Source organism: Aotus nancymaae, unplaced genomic scaffold, assembly GCF_030222135.1.
Source record: "Aotus nancymaae isolate 86718 unplaced genomic scaffold, 86718_ANA_hifiasm-v0.15.2.pri h1tg000030l, whole genome shotgun sequence".
Classification (NCBI taxonomy): Eukaryota; Metazoa; Chordata; class Mammalia; order Primates; family Aotidae; genus Aotus; species Aotus nancymaae.
In genome coordinates this window covers 35071982-35087048 of record NW_026988443.1, presented here as the reverse complement: position 1 = coordinate 35087048, position 15067 = coordinate 35071982, and the positions used below count along the sequence as shown (strand labels likewise).

The 15067-nt window shown below is 45.8% G+C and overlaps 1 protein-coding gene across 1 annotated transcript in view; it reads left to right on the top strand.

Annotated features, from left to right (window-relative positions):
• CDYL2 (chromodomain Y like 2) overlaps positions 1 to 14785 on the top strand; it is a 198973-nt gene extending 184188 nt beyond the window's left edge. Inside the window, exons 5-7 of the mRNA XM_021671053.2 lie at positions 931 to 1141; positions 5421 to 5564; positions 8190 to 14785. Of these exons, the coding sequence (XP_021526728.1) occupies positions 931 to 1141; positions 5421 to 5564; positions 8190 to 8348 (514 nt within the window). The 3' untranslated portion in view covers positions 8349 to 14785. The remainder of the gene's footprint in view (positions 1 to 930; positions 1142 to 5420; positions 5565 to 8189) is intronic.
• Positions 14786 to 15067: the final 282 nt, after the last annotated feature.

Below are 15067 nucleotides of genomic sequence, written 5' to 3'. Positions count from 1 at the left end.
TCCTCCATGTCCAGATGAATATTAAAACTTTATGGATCTTACATAGCCACTAGGAAAAGGCAAAAAGCCCTCTGAGGCAAAGGAAACAGAGGTCATTGCTGATAGCTTTGCTTAATTAGTAAAGATACCTTGCTCAGTGCAGAAGGGCAGGGTGAGAAAATACTTCCCAGTCTTCTAGCCATGATTCCAGTTCCTGCCTACAGGTAGTCTAGTTTTAGTCAGAGCCATGCTAACACGTCGACTGCCATCAGCATTTTAGAACCACTCTTGATGAGTCTGGCATCCCTGCAGGTAATTCAGAATCAGACCATCCTAGGTCTGATTTTTGAAAGAAATTTTAAATGTCATCAATCCCAAAAGGTACCCACCATTGAAGCATGATGTCCCTCTACGGCACCACCCAACATAATCATCCAGCTGAAATGCAAATACCTCCAGGAGTGAGAAATTTGTCCCCGACAAAGCCACTCCATTCACCTTTGGCTGGAGATGTTAGAACATTCTTTCTCTCTTTGAGTTGAAATATGCCTCCCTGTTACACCTGCCGTTTGGTTCTGATTCTGCACCTTAACATTCAGGTTAAGTTCCTCAGGATATATACAAATTCTGTCAATATCCAGGGTGTCCGTATAACTTACTGTCTAAGCCATGGCTTTTGAGAGTGGAAGCAGGTGGTAACTGGGTGCAGTTCTGGGACACGGGGCATGAACTGGGGCAATCTGAGCAAACCAGGGCATGCAGCGACCCTGGCGGTATACCTCAGAAGACCTGACAGCTGGTGGTTCTGTGTTGAGGCAGTGAGACCCTTGCCTGGCACCTCTCACCTCTGACGACCTGAGGGTGCATCATAGCACCTGGGAGAGTCAGAGATTCTGGTGGGGCTTGGCAAGCTGTGCTCACCTGTTCAAGAGGGTCTTCTCTCTCTCCCAGGGACTTTGTGAAGGCCTTTATCCAGTTCAAGAAGCCTATCGTGGTGGCCATCAACGGGCCAGCCCTGGGCCTGGGTGCCTCCATCCTGCCTCTCTGCGACATCGTGTGGGCCAGTGAGAAGGCCTGGTTCCAGACGCCCTACGCCACCATCCGCCTCACGCCTGCTGGCTGCTCCTCCTACACCTTCCCCCAGATCCTGGGCGTGGCACTGGTAAGCCTCCTGTGATACCTGGATTCGGGCCCCAGCAGGATCCTGCCTCTGCCTTGAGTTTAGGGTATGGCTCTTCATGGGGCTAGAAACCTGAGGGTGTTGTCAGCCTGAGGATCAGCCGGGCTGCCTCAGATCCTCCACACCGTCGGTGCCGGATGGAGTAGCCTGGCTTGAGAAGATGGCGATGAGGCCAGTGTATGGACCGTGCACTCTGCATGCTGTCTCAATTATTCCTCATGCCAGCCTCCTGCAGGTATCTTAGGGTCAGCTGGGTGCCGTAACAAGGTTTCAGTGGCTTGAACAACAAAACTTTCCTTCTTACCCTTGCATGGCCCAGCATAGGTGTAGGAGCCACCCACGCTGTCTGGGGACCCAGGTGCCCCCATCCAGTAGATGTGCCCTCACTTCTGGCCAGTGGGAGAGAAGGGGTAGCCAGAAGCATCGTGCAGGAGGGCTTCACAGGCCAGGCCTGCAGGGGCATCTTCACCTCCACTCATGTGCCATTGGCCATGTTTCAGCCTCTGGCCATATGCGCCTGCAAGGGAGGCCGGAAGACGTAGCCCAGCGCATGTCCAGCAACAAGGGGGAAAGGATTCAGTGAACACAGAACAGTCTCCACCCCGTGTGGAAACAGATGAATTTCCATCTTACAGATGGAACGTTAAGCTTGGAGAAGTTAGCCGTGTCACCAGGTGCGGCAGACAGAGCTGCTGTGCAATGGAGGCAGCAGAGCCCACTGTAAGCTGTGGTCAGATTCTGCACCAACACGCAGAAGTGAGTCGGGACAGGGGAGAGCAGTGATGACAGCCAGCACGTAGGAAGCACTTGCTGTGTGCTGGGCTGGGCTGTCAACGCAGTCCACAGCCCTGGGAGGCAGGACAGCTGTGATCCCCATTTTGTGGATGTGGAGACTGAGACTAGAGAGGCTTGGTGAGTTGTCTAAAGGCATGCAGTGGTAATCCCAGTTGTGGGATTTCAGCACCAACAGGCTGGTTCCACTGTCTGTGCTCTGAACACAGCCTGTTATTAAATAGGTCCCACAGCTGAGGGGTGAGTCTGAGATTAGCTGTCAGGACCAGGGAGGGGTTCAGAACGTGTAGCTGGTCCGTGTAGGCATTGGAGGCACCATGCTGCTGAGTCTGGGCTTCCTTTGATGGGCTCCTCCCTTGTGGACTCTTCAGAATTCTCTGCTGTTCAGAGTAACCACGAACTCTGAACTGAGTTCTGATGGGCTAATCCTTGTTTCATAAGCATGGGTCCAAGCTGGATCTCAGAAGGTTCTCAGAGTCCCCTCTAACCAGTCATCTTCCTTTTTCCCTCCCTTTCTTCAAATGCTGCAAATCTACCAAGTGCCAGGCTCTCTGCACCCACCAGGAGTCCGGGGTGAACAAAAACCCCTGATCCTCAGATCTGTTCCCCAGCTCAGTGTCTTGAAAGGAGGTCCCACCTTGTTCAGAGAGGACCCCTTTGAAGAGGTGGCATTTGAATGGACGCAAGAATTCCAGGCAGAGGATGCATGAAGGTGGGGACGGAGTGGGGAGTGGGCCTGGCAGGCCCTGGGTTGAGAGTGGTCAGGTCAGTGGGGCCTGATGAGGACAATGGGGAGAGGGCAAGGGACAAGGCCATGGCAGTGTATATGGCTGGCCCGTGCGAGCCTGCACGCCGGGGAGGGTGCTGGGCTTTCTGTGTTATGCCCACCTCAGCAGGGTCTGCCAGGGGTCCACTGGGGCATCTGCCAGCAGACTCTGTAGGTCACAGGAGACCCCACAAAACTGTCAGAGAAGCACATCCTAGGTGACGGAGTCAAACCCTGTAACCCCAGAGGAAAGGCTGAGTGCTGCCTCCCGGGCCCTGCAGAGTTGCTTCTTCCAGCCGATGGTGGCCCCACGGCTATTGTGAATTGTTCCTTCTTAGGGAGAGACTCCGGGATTTCTTTTGATGTCTTGACTTTATCGGAGGGTGAACACCCCGCCTTTGACATCACTCTCGTGCTGCACATTCTCAGGACTGTGACTGTTGCATCCGGGAACGCACCTGTGGAAGGGCGGGGCTTTTTACATTGGATTTCTTCCCCGTCTTCCTTCGCAGTTCCATCTCCTGTTGTTTTCATCCGAGGGCCTGCAAGCCCATTTTTCTCATCTCTCAAGTCCTGCTTTTGTTTCAATAGTTAGGCTGATATGCAGTGTCCTTTTTCCTTCCTTAGTATTCCTCCTTGTTCCATTTTGAAAATGACATCACCAATCATAACAAAAACAGCAAATCACATACCAGTACCCCTTCTGCACATACCAGGCCGTGTTCTAAGCACCCCTCAGTTAATCTTGCCACTGTGCTCGGAGCTTGGTGCTGTCATTATGCTTCTTGGATGGCAGAGAAAATTGAGGCTTTGTGACGTTAAGTGACTTGCCCTGAGTCACACATCAGTGACTAAACTGTTTATGTTCTTGTTTTCTTAGCTCTAGAGGGGGTTGTTTGTTAATTTTGTGGGTCTTCACCAGGGTCACCCTACCTCTATCCAAGAATCCCCTTCCTCTCTGAGTCCTTATGTTTCTAGATAATACTCCTAAGTTCTCTTGAAAGGACACTGCAGAGTGTGGTATCTGAGGGGTGGCCAGGAGCCTTTCTGTACGAATGGAGGCCTCACCTTGTACCTCGCACCTGCCAGGGGACAGCTGCCAGTGGATCTGAATCCAGGTTCACTGGAGCAGATATGGCCAGTTGCCACTTCTCCCAGTGACCTTCTACTGAGCTCGTTTGACTGAGGTGTTCCTCAGAAAGCATCATGGCCTTTGTTTGTGTTCAAATCTATAACCAAGCAAGCATATGCTAAGGCTTATTGTCAACATAAAAGATTGTCCTCTGGCGTGGAAGATTGTCCTCTGGGTCATCATGACCCATCAGTGACAACCAGGACTAAGCAGGGGATCTTATGTGTAGCTCTGGAGGTCTGAGAGTGCCTGGCATTTTAACACCAACCCAAGAGGAGCTAGCACATAGAGGCAGGAGGAGAGAGTGTGGGGAAGCAGGTGGGTGGCAGATATGGAAGGCGTTGTCCGCTGTGCAGACTCTTATCACCTGATGTGACCATTACGCCCTAATTATCAGTCACTGTCTGTAAGTTGCAGCTTATTACTACCACGTTCTCTATCTGTGCCTAGGACCTCATCTGTGTAGCTCCTCTCAGACCTTATATGACAGCTGCAAATTTCAAAGCAAAAGGAAGTTCTCTGGGGAATGTGGTACAGAGATAGCCCAGGTCACCAGCACCCAGGGAAGGCTGGTCTCTGCCCTTCATGACTGGGCAGTGCCCTTGGTCAGCCCTGAGCCACTGAGAGAGATGCACCTCTCTGCCTTGGTATTCCTGTGTTATTCAGGACCTTTTTAGCTGCCAGTGATGGAAATGCTTTAACTAGTTTAATTTTTTACAAAGGAGCTTAATGGTTCTCCCAGCTGGAAAGTCCGGAAGTGGCAGTTCCCTTGGGGAGATAGGGCCCAGGAATGCAAGTGCCATCAGGTCTCTCTCTTTCTGCTTTTCTTCATCTTTCTCTCTCTCATTCTTCCCCCATTTCTCCTTTCCTTGTGGCCCCACCTCTCCACAGGCAGGACACAGCCGTGGATGGTCCTGGGGCTCGCTGATGTTAGCCTGGGGCTCGCTGTGACTTGCCCGGAGTCGTGTGTCTGTGACTAAACTGTTGATGTTCTTGTTTTCTTAGGTCTAGAGGGGGTTGTTGGTTAATTTTTTGGGTCTTCACCAGGGACACCCTATTCTACCTAGAATGGTCTGATTCTGAATTACCTGCAGAATTACCGCAATCAGAGATGAAGAAAGACTCCTCTACCACACCTGCAGCTGGAAACCCCACTTGAGCTTTATTATCTAGGGGGAGCATCTCTTTATCCCTGGGCTGTTGTGGGCTGGGTACATTTCAGTGCCAGTGATATCATCACGGCTGGGTCATGGGCTCTGAAATGTACCCAGCCCACAACCCATGCCCATGTGTCTGCCACCAGAAATGGGGAGGGGTGTGAGGCATGCAGAGTCGCAGTCAATACACACGTCCTTTGGGGAATTTAACGAAAGCTCAGAAAAATACACATGGACACGAACATTTCCATGAAATTTCCAAATCTCGTGTGACCCCAAAATAAATAAAATAAGGATCTGGAAGACAAGATGCTTCCCAGAACGGGGATGGTTGCAGGTGGCAAGCCCTGGACCCACTGAGGGACATGGGTGGACTTCCAGGCCCTCAGTCTTCGCCTGCCTTTGCTTTTTCAGGCCAATGAGATGCTGTTCTGCGGGCGGAAGCTCACCGCCCAGGAGGCCTGCAGCAGGGGGCTGGTGTCGCAGGTCTTCTGGCCCACCACATTCAGCCAGGAGGTCATGCTGCGGGTCAAGGAGATGGCAGCCTGTAGCGCCGTGGTGAGTTCCCACGCCTGCCCCGTGTTTGTCCTTATGATAGACCCATTGTACAGATGAGGACAGCAAGGCTCAGAGGGCTTCATTGACTTGCCAGCAGTCACAGAGGGAATAAGCAAAAGACCCTTTGCAGTTTAACAAATGCCTTTTCTCGGTATTGACAGCTTCATTCTGAGGGAGACAGTCAGCATTATTACATATTCTCCATCATCTCTGGGCAGAGAAACCTCACAGGAGAGATGGATACTCTGGGGTAGAGTCACTGCTTTCAAAGTAAGTCCTAAACACCCGCAAAAGCACGAAACATCTATAGCTTTCAAAGAAACGAGAAGCAAAGGCAAATAAGAACAAAAAGTATTGAACCCATCCAGAGATGACTAGAGAAAGCTGTACACGCCGGGCCTTTATTTCATTTCTTTTCTCTACCGACTGCCGGCACATTTAAATGTCACTGTTTGAAGATGCACTGAAAAATACATAAACAAATAACACCTCCGCAGAGGCACTGGTTTTTAATTAAGTGTTCATTTTATCTCATAACTGTGACTCGGAGCACAGCAGGGGAATATCCTGTGGGAAGGTGGAGACGAGGCCACTCCTGCAGCCCCGGGGCTGGTTCCGGAGCTCAGAGAAGCGTTTTGGGAGATTGAGACTTTAGGACTCTCTCCGTGCTTGAGAAACAGGGAGCTGCTGGGTGCATTTTTGGGGCAAGACTTTTGCCCCTCCCTTCTTTCTCTCCCTCTGCCTGTGTTCGCACCCGGCTGTCCTGCTTCTCCTGCTGGGCCTCATCCCCATATATTGGCACCTACTGTGTTTAAGCCCTGCCCCTGGCAAGCTGAACAGTGCCGTTGGGGTGATGGTGATGGTGGGGGGCGGGGGGGTCTCCACCTTGTTAGTGAGCACTCACATGGGCCACGGGCGTTGCTGATCTCTTCACATGGACTCTCTCTTAAGCTTGCTAATGACTGGGGTGACCGACTTGCCCCACCTTGTCTGGGACTCTCCTGGTTTTAGGACTGAAAAGCCTGCAATCCCAGGAAACCCCATTGTATTAGTGCATTCTCACACTGCTGATAAAGGCATACCCGAGACGGGGTGATTTATAAAGAAAAGGAGGTTTAATAGACTCACAGTTCCACGTGGCTGGGGAGTCTTCACATCATGGAGCTTTGGATTCTAAACCTGTAACATGGGGATAAAAAGACTACTTACTTTCAGGGTTATCATGAGAAGTAAATGAGAGAATTCAGGAAAAGTAATTCTCTTAGATTCTGTTGGTCAGTGGTGATCATAGTGGCATTATTATAGTTACGATTACAAATGTTACTACAGTCATTATTGCTATGATTAGTATTACTATCACTACTATGATGTTTTACTCACTACTATGATTATTACTATTGTTACTATGATTATTGCTCATTACTGTGATTATTGCCCACTGCTATGACTATTACTATAATTACCGTGATTATTACTCATTTCCATGCTTATTACTCTTGTTATGATTATTGCTCATTGCTATGATTATTATTACAATTGTTACTATGATTGTTGATCATTACTGTGACTATTAGTGTGATTATTGCTCATTGCTGTGATTATTATTTCTATTACTGCGGGTAGTGCTCACTATTATGATTATTATTACTCATTACTATGATGATGGATTACTGCCATCATCATAGTAGTGAGTAATAATCATAGTATGGTAGTAATCATCATAGTAATAACGCTGTAGGAATAAGACTGTAAATAAATATGTCTGTGTATATATATTATATACACAGACATGTATTATATATACAGACATAATGTGTATATGTTATATATAATATATACACACATAATACATGTATATTATAATGTATATACATACATATATACATATGTGTTTATATGTGTATAATATATAATTATATATACCTAATGCTATAGTGATGAATAATCATAGATCATTTATGATCATTTATCATAGCTGTTGACAGCAGCTACTACATTTATAACCATGATTACTGTGATCATTATTACTCATTACTACAATTATTACTATGTGTGATGGTGATTATTTATTCCTGTGATTGTTACTCCTCACTGTAATTATTATGATGGTGGTAGCTGTACTATTACTTGTCACCACCATGATTAGTAGCACTGTAGCCTGGACACGGGGCATTGCTCTTGGGGTGGGATGTATGGATACTGTGACACCATTTTTTCATTTCATTGTCTTACTCTGTGTTCTCATTGATCCTTGAGTTATTGCTGACAGATCATGAAAATGAATCACGGGGAGGTTAAAGCAGTGTCTCCTACATTTTTTCATGATGCCTATAGAAAAGGACTCTGTGTTCATGTCACCCTTGGGTAACAGGCAAGGCTCTAGTGCTCTGGGGTGATCTGGGCCTCACTGAGCCATCCCAGGGCCTCAGGGCTCCATGTCTGCACACATCTGGGATCCATTCATGGCCATGCTAGAAACATGGGACTGGGAAGGCCCAGGCTGAAGGACGTAGTCTTCGTTGGCTTCGAATATGGGAGGTTGACCAGTGCTCCATGGGCCAGGTACCTAGTTCTGGAGCAGAGTCACCAGTGCCCAGCTAACCAGGCCTCTCTATCTCCCTCCAGGTGTTAGAGGAGTCCAAATGCCTCGTGCGAAGCTTCCTGAAATCGGTGCTGGAAGACGTGAACGAGAAGGAATGCCTCATGCTCAAGCAGCTCTGGAGCTCCTCCAAAGGCCTGGATTCCCTCTTCAGCTACCTGCAGGACAAAATTTACGAAGTCTGAGGGGTCCTAGTTCATGGGCCCCCAACTTCCAACTCTGCCCTGTGTTTCGGAAACCGGAGCACAGCGTCTGCCCCGGCCAAGGAGTTTGTCGAGGTGTCTCTTTATGCCTAGGGTTGTGTCCATTTCCTCGTGTCCTTTGGTTGCTCCTCATTGGTTTGATTTTGTGTAATGGGTGGAAAACGCAGCATACTTGGCCTCCCCCACATCCCTGCCCTACCTGGACAGAGAGCTCTCCAGGGCTGTGTCTTCCCAGGGCTCCGCCAAGCACTGCTGTCCTTTCCCCACTTGCTGAAATGCACCATCACGGTCCAGGAAGGGGAAGACCACTTTCCCATCCTTCTGACTCAGGCTGTGTCTAGACAGTGCCTCTGACCTGGAGACTTGACCGTCAAGGCTCTCTCTGGTTGTATTTAGATCGGGTGTCAGAGGACGACCTATCTTAGGGAATTTCCAGACTAATGAGCAAAACGATGTGCACACCTGGCTTCAGTCTCCCTCCAGTGCAAATCTGTGTGACTCTTAGGGCTTGGTCTTAAAACCCAGTTGAGTGATTTACAAACCCAGATATTGTACATTTAGAAATGTTTTGTTAAATATATATTTTTAAAACAATGTAAGTGGAAATTCTGATAATTTATGTGTATTATATGTAAAGCTAGTTTTGCAAAAACAAACTACTAGGGAAATGTTTTTTCTTTCCTTGGACTTATTTTATTTATTTATTTTTGTTTATATATTGTGATGTCTGTTGTTCACACAGATGCTATTTTCATACTGCCCTGGACCAAATCCCACACGAGGTTCATGCCGTTGGGTGCGTTCTAGCAACGAACCATGTAGAAATAAAGTTCAGAGAGATGAAAACAGAAGGATTTCTGTGGACAGAAGGAATAGCGCTGCACCTCTGTGTGTAAAACGGCTCTCAGCTGTAATAATATAATACTAGTTCCTTAGGTTTGTCCTTAGGAAACGTCTTGGGAGAGTCTTCTCTTCCCTCTGCTGTCTTTAAGGAGATAAAGAACCCTCTCAGCCTGAATGATCCTGAAACAGACCCAAGCCCTAATTGTGTGATGTCGGGAAGGGGTGGGGATAGGCCCTACCTGGAAATAGTGTGTTGTCTATCTAGAGTAAGACTTTTTTCTTCGGGGCAAATGACCGAAGTTGGATTCCGCAGTCTTTTGCTTCCGTGTGATCAGTGATTTCTGGTATTGGCCCCCCAGGGGGTTGGGGAAGAGTTCCCCCTCTGCTGAGCTGTCTGGAGGTCTGACTCTTTTCCCCCAGAAGCTGAAATGACCCATCTTTTTTTCTAGTTTTTTATACACATAAGGAGCAATGACCAGGGATGAGACCTCCTTGCTCCAGCGCCCCTGGGCTGCAAGGGGCTTCCAGCAGCTGTGTTAGACCATCAGACTCAAGTCCCTGGATAAGCTACAGAAAAGGAAGGGTTTGGGGTTGTGGTTTTGGGTGGTGAGGAGAAAAATGTAAACCTCAAGTTGAGAGCAGACAAATGGAAGGGGAGTGTTCTGCATGAGGTTTAAATACATGGTCAAGCAGCCAGAGAAATTTAGATTCTCAGATTCTCAGGATGGAGGGATTTTTTCCCATTTCCCTCACAGCCCATGAGTATTCCTAGAGGCCCTTGGCCCTCCGCTTCTTCCCCTTTCCTGTTGGGTACCAGCCTTTCTTGGCCTTTCTTTGGAGAGAGTGGAATAAGCCAGCAAGAGGTGGGCACAGGTGGTGGAGGTGAAGCGGGCTCAAAAGAGAGTCCTGGTGACAGTTCTCTTAACTCTCTATGGTCCTTCAACTTCTCCTCCAGGCAACTGGGTGCACTGGGCAGGGCAGCTGCAATATATTCGTGGTCCTGAGCTCTGAGTTTCAAAGAACAGGTTGATTGTCTACACTAGATCTAGAGACATGGTTTTTAAGCAGTGACCCTCAAGTTTATCTGTACTACTGGTCCTTCTGATGACTTTGGTTCTCTCCCTGCAAAGCCTTTCTCCATTAAGAGTTTGTGAGGGTCAGGAAGGAGGGGAAACCTCTCCTTCAAGCAGAGGAGGATGGAATTGAAGTCCTTTGCACCCTCCTTTTTGTCCATGTAGGATCCTATAAAGACTGCAGACCTGCCCTGCAGGGAGTTACTATAGGGAAACACATGCTTTTCCCCAATGCCTGTTGTCGCAGCTCTACCTGGATTCCCCTTGTCTCCAAGCTCTACCTTGTTTCCTTTGAGAAAGCAAATGTGAACTTGCCAAAACACTTAGTTGAACCCGATTCTTGTATGTTGTGGCAGATAGTGTTTTCATACTGCTAAATTCTTGTTCGAAAGAGCCTCCTCATTTCTGTTGAGCTTCTGACTGGGTGCAGTTATATTCAACATCTGTTGAAGTGGGGTCAGGATTCTTCTTGAAAATGGAAGGGGATGTTTAGAAATTCCTTTAGATCAGTGTCCACCTTTGTTGCCTGCTTGAAAGAACCAGAAACTTTCAGGTTTGGATGAGTTATCAAATCCAAACTTCTGAACATTTCAAGGATCTCTGATGATTAAGGCAGGAATATGAAACCATTCCTAAGGTGGAATTCATGCTGTTAATTCCTAGCTCCTGGGTATAACGGGGTGGTGAAAGTCTGTATTTTGGTTGTTTGCATACAGTCAGTGCCACCAATTGGGTGAAAGTGGGTGCAATCTGTTTGCTGCAGGGTAGACTGAATTTTTCACTTTTTGGGTAGTTGTTTTGACAATGTGTAGGTGAATGCCAGGTAACTTACAGCAAATCGATCTGGGATGGAAAAGACAAGACCTCTGGTTGTGTCAGGGTTTATCCTAATAGCTTTCCTGAGATAGGGCTCAGACTTGCGTTTTTGATCTTCCACCCTAGGGCCCCCTCTCTATCTAAGGGATCATTTCTCCCCTCTCTCCAGCATTTTCTCCTACCTTCTCCCGTAAGTCACTCCCAAGAGCCTGGGCGGGTCTTTAAGGAATTGCAGCTCATCTTGGCAGCCCCGTCCTGCAATTAACTTTAGGTTTGGAAGAATAGCTGTGGGTGGGCAATTGAGGGCATTTCTTTAGTCAAGGGCCTTTTTAGCAGTCCACTGCGTCCCATCCTGTTAGCCATGCAGTGGAACTCTCCTTCCCTCTCTGCTCCAACCCCAGTGATGGCTCACTCCTAGCATCTCATGGGACCATCTGAGTTAACAGCCTTGTCCCAAGAGGACTTTGTGCAGAACATTTGTTGAGGTGGTCAGACCTCAGCACCATCTGGAAGGCACAGCCTAATGCTGATGTACTTATGTGCCCCTTCCAGCATAGAAGTAATGTCTGTCGGTAACAGCCATCAAAGTTACTGTCTAAGAATGACATTGGATAGCTGTGAGAAAGTAGTTGAGAATTGACTTAAAATATTATTCTTGTTTGGTATAGATTAAACTAGGAAATGTTCTCTCTGAAGCATGAAAATGTTTTTCCCATGTGAAGTTTAGTATAAGGATGGAAAAATAGTAATCACAATAGACTTTGAACAATGCAACTGTATCTCTGAATATCCACATTTAAAAACAGCCTTCACTGAATGCTGAATTGCATTTCCCATTATTGTTGGTTTAAAAAATTTCGTAAACTTTTTTTTTAATTTCGAATTTAGTCACATCCATGAAATTTTCCAATCTAGTTTCTGTGGAAATTTTTTAACAGAGAGAAACAAATAGAAACATCTTCAAATCCTCCTAAGTGACTATTTAAATTGCAGAGTTGCTTATCATCTGTTTTTCTGTATTCAGACACTTAGGTCTGTTGTATATATTAGTCTAGACACTCTCACTAATATACACAGTATTTAAGAAATGAGATTTCTTAAGTATTTTATTTTATTCTCTGTAAATGGTTTTGTATAATCTTTAAAATCTACACTTTGTAGATATTTAAGGGACACATTTGGGGTTGTCTTGCATGTATATTTTTGTTGTAGATAAGTGTTGCTTAGTTATTTCTGCAAATTTTGTTTGAAATGCTTACAGACTTTAATACAGTATATATTTTCAAAATATAAACTTTTATATTTCTGTGATAAGTTAGGATATGCGTTTTAGGCAATATTTTTCATTAATATCACTTGTTCTTTCGAAAAATAGCATTCTGGTTTGGTGCCAATTTTTTTCATTAGAATATAATGCTCTTATTTTGTTGGAGAGCAGGTTAATCTTTTTTCGAAGTAATTAAGTTTGAAGTATAATTTCAAAATGTATTGAATTTGTGAATAAGCCTTACCATTAGGATCAGTAAAATTTTCAACTTTGCAACTACATAAGTAGTTTAAGATCTCCCCATAAATTCTCACTGTGTGGCAGTTGATGGAGTTTGTGAACAGAGCCTTAAGCTTGTTGCAAAAAAAAAAAAATGGTAATACGGGTTGTTTCCTCCATGCAGTGTAAGCCATGCGGACGGACTGAATGCAGTCTGTAATTCATGGCTAATCTGAAGAGTTTGATTGAGATGATGGCGGCAGGGACCAGATAGGCACCTTGGTGATTGTCTTTGGCCATAAGAATGGACCAAGGACAGGTTTTCCAGAGCCACCTTCATACTGTAAACATGGTTTAGACACGGTCATAGGGAAGGCTGCTGGTCCATCATTTGTTCCGAACAAATGACATTTCCTGCTCCTGACCCTGGCAGTTGACCCCAGATTCCTTGTAGATGACTTGGAAACGTCCATTCTGGGTAAGGTCAGCACTCCTTGAGAGATGTTAACAAAGTTTACCTATGAGTCTTACTGTGTAGACAATCTGAAGTTGATTTTAGTTACACAATCAGCATTCCCATGTGTCCTCAGTGTCTTATCAATGAACTATGTGTATCAAGCCATACTAAACTGGAGTTTAGCAGGACAAAGGCAAACGAGATGTAGAATATAACGTATCAGCTGAATCTGTCTACCCAGGGCTGTTTTTATAGAATGTAAATCCTGGAGCTCCTTGACAGTGTGTCTACTGTGTTTGGGGTTTAATAAAACCAACTAGAATTTAGACTTAAAAAAGAAATTATGTTTCCTTTTGGTTGTCCACACTTCGGTAGTTCAGGGCGATCCTATGGCTAAAATCAAGTTATTTGATTCATCTCTGGTACGTGTTTATAAAGTCAGCCTATCAGCCATTAAGATGGAGATTTGCTTTAAATTTTTGCAGCGTGTGTGGCAGTCAGAAAAACCCGTATCTAGTTTTCAGCTTCGGTTCTGGCATTTTTATGGCTTAACCTTATCTCATTGATCCAACATCTAGCCTGATGCTGGAACTCTCAAAGTTGACTCTTAGAGGTTTGGAGAGTGTAGAGTTTCCCATCTAGTGTTTAATTTGTCCCTGTGCCATTAGTCTCGGCTTGAAGTCATTTGCCAATGTCGATGTTGACAGGATTGTGACAATATTGCCTTTCATAAAACCGAGGACCAAAGAATTCCATTATTGTAACAAAGCCTGAGTTTCATAGATTGTGGGCACATCTAGACAGATATGTATATGCTTGATGGTGCAGAGAAACTGCTCACTTCACCAACCTCATGCTCCCCCTGGCTGTCCATACAGAGGGATTCGTTGTCATATTGAGAAGGCTCTGAAAGATGAGTTTCTAATTGAAGCTCACTATCTCAGGTTGGTGTTTCTGCTGTGTAGTCCCAAGCCTGTATCCGTATCATAAAAGTAGAGGTCCGGCATTCCTCCAGGTTATCTGGCCAGTGTAGACTGTTCCATCTGAATATGAACCTTCAGGGTAAGAATTTTTCAGACGTGTCTATACTGAACAATAGGATCCTGCACTTGCCAAATGTCTGCCTCCTCATTCTTCATTGACCCATTCTAATTCCTGTTAGGTATGGGAAGAATTGTTTCAGTTCACTTTCCATTCTCATTCATGATGAAGTCATCGATCCATTGACCAGTCGAGAAACGATGGATGCTGAAGATGTGGTATTCTATTGGTAAGGCTTATTACCAAACTTCTGATAATGAAGCAGGCTACCAAAAACGTATCCAGCTCACCCTAGGAGTGTTTGGATTTGATCATGGATGTAGCACACACCAAAATCCACCAAGACCTTTGCAAAATTAGGCTACTTGTTTTATTTTGCCAGTTTATCATGGGAGAGTCTTTATCTAGTTCTGAATATTTGTAAGTCTGAGTACTTCATAGAATTATAAAGCAGGTACAGCTGACCCCTTCTCACCATGTTGTAAATATTTACTGAGACTGGGTGCAGTACTAAGGGATAATAATCTTCCGATTTATCAAATGCTGACTGTCTAGAGCAAATTGTACACTCTCTTTGTGAATGGTCCTGTAACGTGTATGAACACATTTCTGGGTGCCTTAGAAGTTGTATTTTTCATGTGTGCTAATATGCAGTATTTATACATTGTGAGAAGCTGCTTTGAATAAAAAGGTTGAGACTTCATCTGCATTTGCTTGTGTTCCCCCTTTTGCAGGCTGCACATAAAGTTCACGAGTATGTACTGTGGTTTCTGAACAGAGAAGTTTTTGGGGCCTTCTAGGGGTTGAGACATCTGATATTTCTAGGTTGCACCTGAATTTGGTGCCTGTGCTCCCTAGAGACTACCCAGATCAGTTATTCAGGAGGGCAGTCGTTAGGTGGGGGCAACAGCTTGATGCCAGAGGACCCCAGAACTGGGTGGGGGCACAGAAGTGATTTTTCAGAGGACTGATATGAGCATTTACC